Genomic DNA, 2273 nt, shown 5'->3' on the forward strand with positions numbered 1-2273 from the left:
GCTATACTTGCTTCCTCGGCCATAAGCTGGAACACGGAGAAGTAACTGCTCTAGTGAAGAAGTGGAAACGGGTGAAGACTGTGGGTCTTCTTCGAACAAATCGTTCTCATAATATCTTGACAGAGTACTCAACTCTTCCTCTGTCGGTAGTACTCTTTGTGTTCGTCCCAACTCGCGCAAATATTTCTCTATCTCAGGGTCAAATGGTACTAGTTCACCACCCTGTGACCGCCAGAAGGTGAACATGTTCCGATTTCGATCAAGTTGGACTTCAATGTTACCAATAACGCGGCCGAATACGAAGCATGCCTACTCGGTTTGCACAGTGCTCTCGAGTTAGGCATCAAAAAGCTTATAGTACATGGGGATTCGTCACTGGTAATCAATCAAGTGGCCGGGACATAGAAAACCCGAAGCGATAGCTTAGCCCCGTACCAAGCAAGGATAGAGGAACTAGAAAAATTGTTCGCTGATGTCAAACATGTGCACCTCCCAAGAGACGAAAACCAATTTGCAGATGCCCTATCAAAGCTAGCCGCTCTAATCATCATGCCTGATCATATGGATACTATGCCAATGTGTGTCGAACGAAGGTCATCACCGGCTTACGTTAATGTAATCGGAGATACGAAAGAAACTGAGGCTGAGCCTTGGTATCAAGCCATTTCGAAATTCAAAGAATCAGGAGAGTATCCACCCGACACGAACAACCGCGGAAAGCCCGCTATTCGAATGCTAGCCACCCAGTTCATTAGAACCAGTGATGGACAGTTGTACAAAAAGACCGCACAAAACATTCTTCTGCGATGCATAGACTCGACAACTGCGAAAAGAGTTATGGAAGAAGTCCATGACGGGGAGTGTGGCCCACACATGAATGCCCATATGCTAGTCCGTAAAATTATGACATTAGGATATTATTGGACCACGATGGAGACAGATTGTCGCAAATATGTCAGACATTGTCATAATTGCCAAATCTTTGTGAATGTACAACATGTGCCGCCATTACTGTTATATACTTTAACATCACCATGGCCTTTCTCAACATGGGGAATCGACATTATCGGAAAAGCCAACCCATCTGGAACAGGTGGGCATTGCTTCATTCTAGTCGTGATCGATTATTTCACGAAGTGGGTAGAGGTCAAATCATATAAAGTGCTACAAGCGAAGCAGGTAGCAAAGTTCATTCAGAATGAAATCATTTGCAGATATGGGGTACCACATGAGTTCATTAGCGACCATGGCACTCACTTCCAGGCTGAAATCGCTTAATACTTAAAAAGTATAAAATAAAATCAAACACCACAAGTCGTCACCTTATCGACACCAAACAAATGGCGCGGTGGAAGCCGCTAATAAGACAATCAGTGTGATTCTCAGAAAGATGACTGGAAATTATTGTGAATGGTCAGAAAAGATACTATTCGCACTATGGGGATATAGGACGTTTATTCGTACAGCCACCGGAGCAACTCCATTCTACTTAACATATGGGATGGAAGCAGTTCAACCTGTCAAATTAGAGGTACCTTCTTTGAGAATTCTGTTAGAAAGTCAGGTTCCAGAAGCTGACTGGTTGCAAGCTAGGTACAACTCCTTGGTCATGCTCGACGAGCGACGATTAAATGCGCAACATCATGTTCAACTTTATCAGAAAAGGATAGAAAGGGCATTTAACAAAAAGGTGAAGCCTCGAGGAATAAAGGATGGAAATTTAGTCCTAAAATCTGTTCGTGCTTTACTACCAATTGACCCGAGGAGAAAATTCAAGCCGAACTGGGCCAGTCCTTACCTGGTGAAGAAAATATCGTCAGAAGGCGCAGTCAGACTGAGAGTTTAGATGGAAAAGACTTCACAAATCCGACGAATTTGGATCAATTGAAGAAATATTATCCTTAGAACTCGTTCTCAATGTCGTAAAATAAAATTTTGAATTGTAGTGCTTGTAGGCAAGTCTAAGCTGCAACACTTTGGTTCGCTGCTATTTGTGCGTTATAAACTAAGAGTTGTATCGCATTTGTTTTGTGGAACTACGAGCTCGGTTTGATTCTATTGACAACAGATACGTAGGCAGCTCTTTACAAGAGTACAGCCGACCTTTTCTTTAATAAAATGAAATTTTATGCAGGAATTGGGAATTTTAATAAATTGTAAGTTTTTTTAATAAATCGAGCGATGCCCATTACAACCCTTCAAAAAGAAGCAAGCAACAAATAATGAATAGTAGTACTAAATAAGAAATACTAGTCGAAAGCTTCTACATCTTC

The 2273-nt window shown here is 41.9% G+C and overlaps 1 protein-coding gene across 1 annotated transcript; it reads left to right on the plus strand.

Moving 5' to 3' along the window:
• The first annotated feature begins 1390 nt into the window (after positions 1 to 1390).
• On the plus strand, positions 1391 to 1846 carry LOC141631596 (uncharacterized). Its single transcript, XM_074444246.1, has one exon. It carries the CDS (start codon positions 1391 to 1393, stop codon positions 1844 to 1846), a length of 456 nt encoding a protein of 151 aa, XP_074300347.1.
• Positions 1847 to 2273: the final 427 nt, after the last annotated feature.

Source organism: Silene latifolia, chromosome Y (assembly GCF_048544455.1).
Source record: "Silene latifolia isolate original U9 population chromosome Y, ASM4854445v1, whole genome shotgun sequence".
NCBI classification, from domain to species: Eukaryota; Viridiplantae; Streptophyta; class Magnoliopsida; order Caryophyllales; family Caryophyllaceae; genus Silene; species Silene latifolia.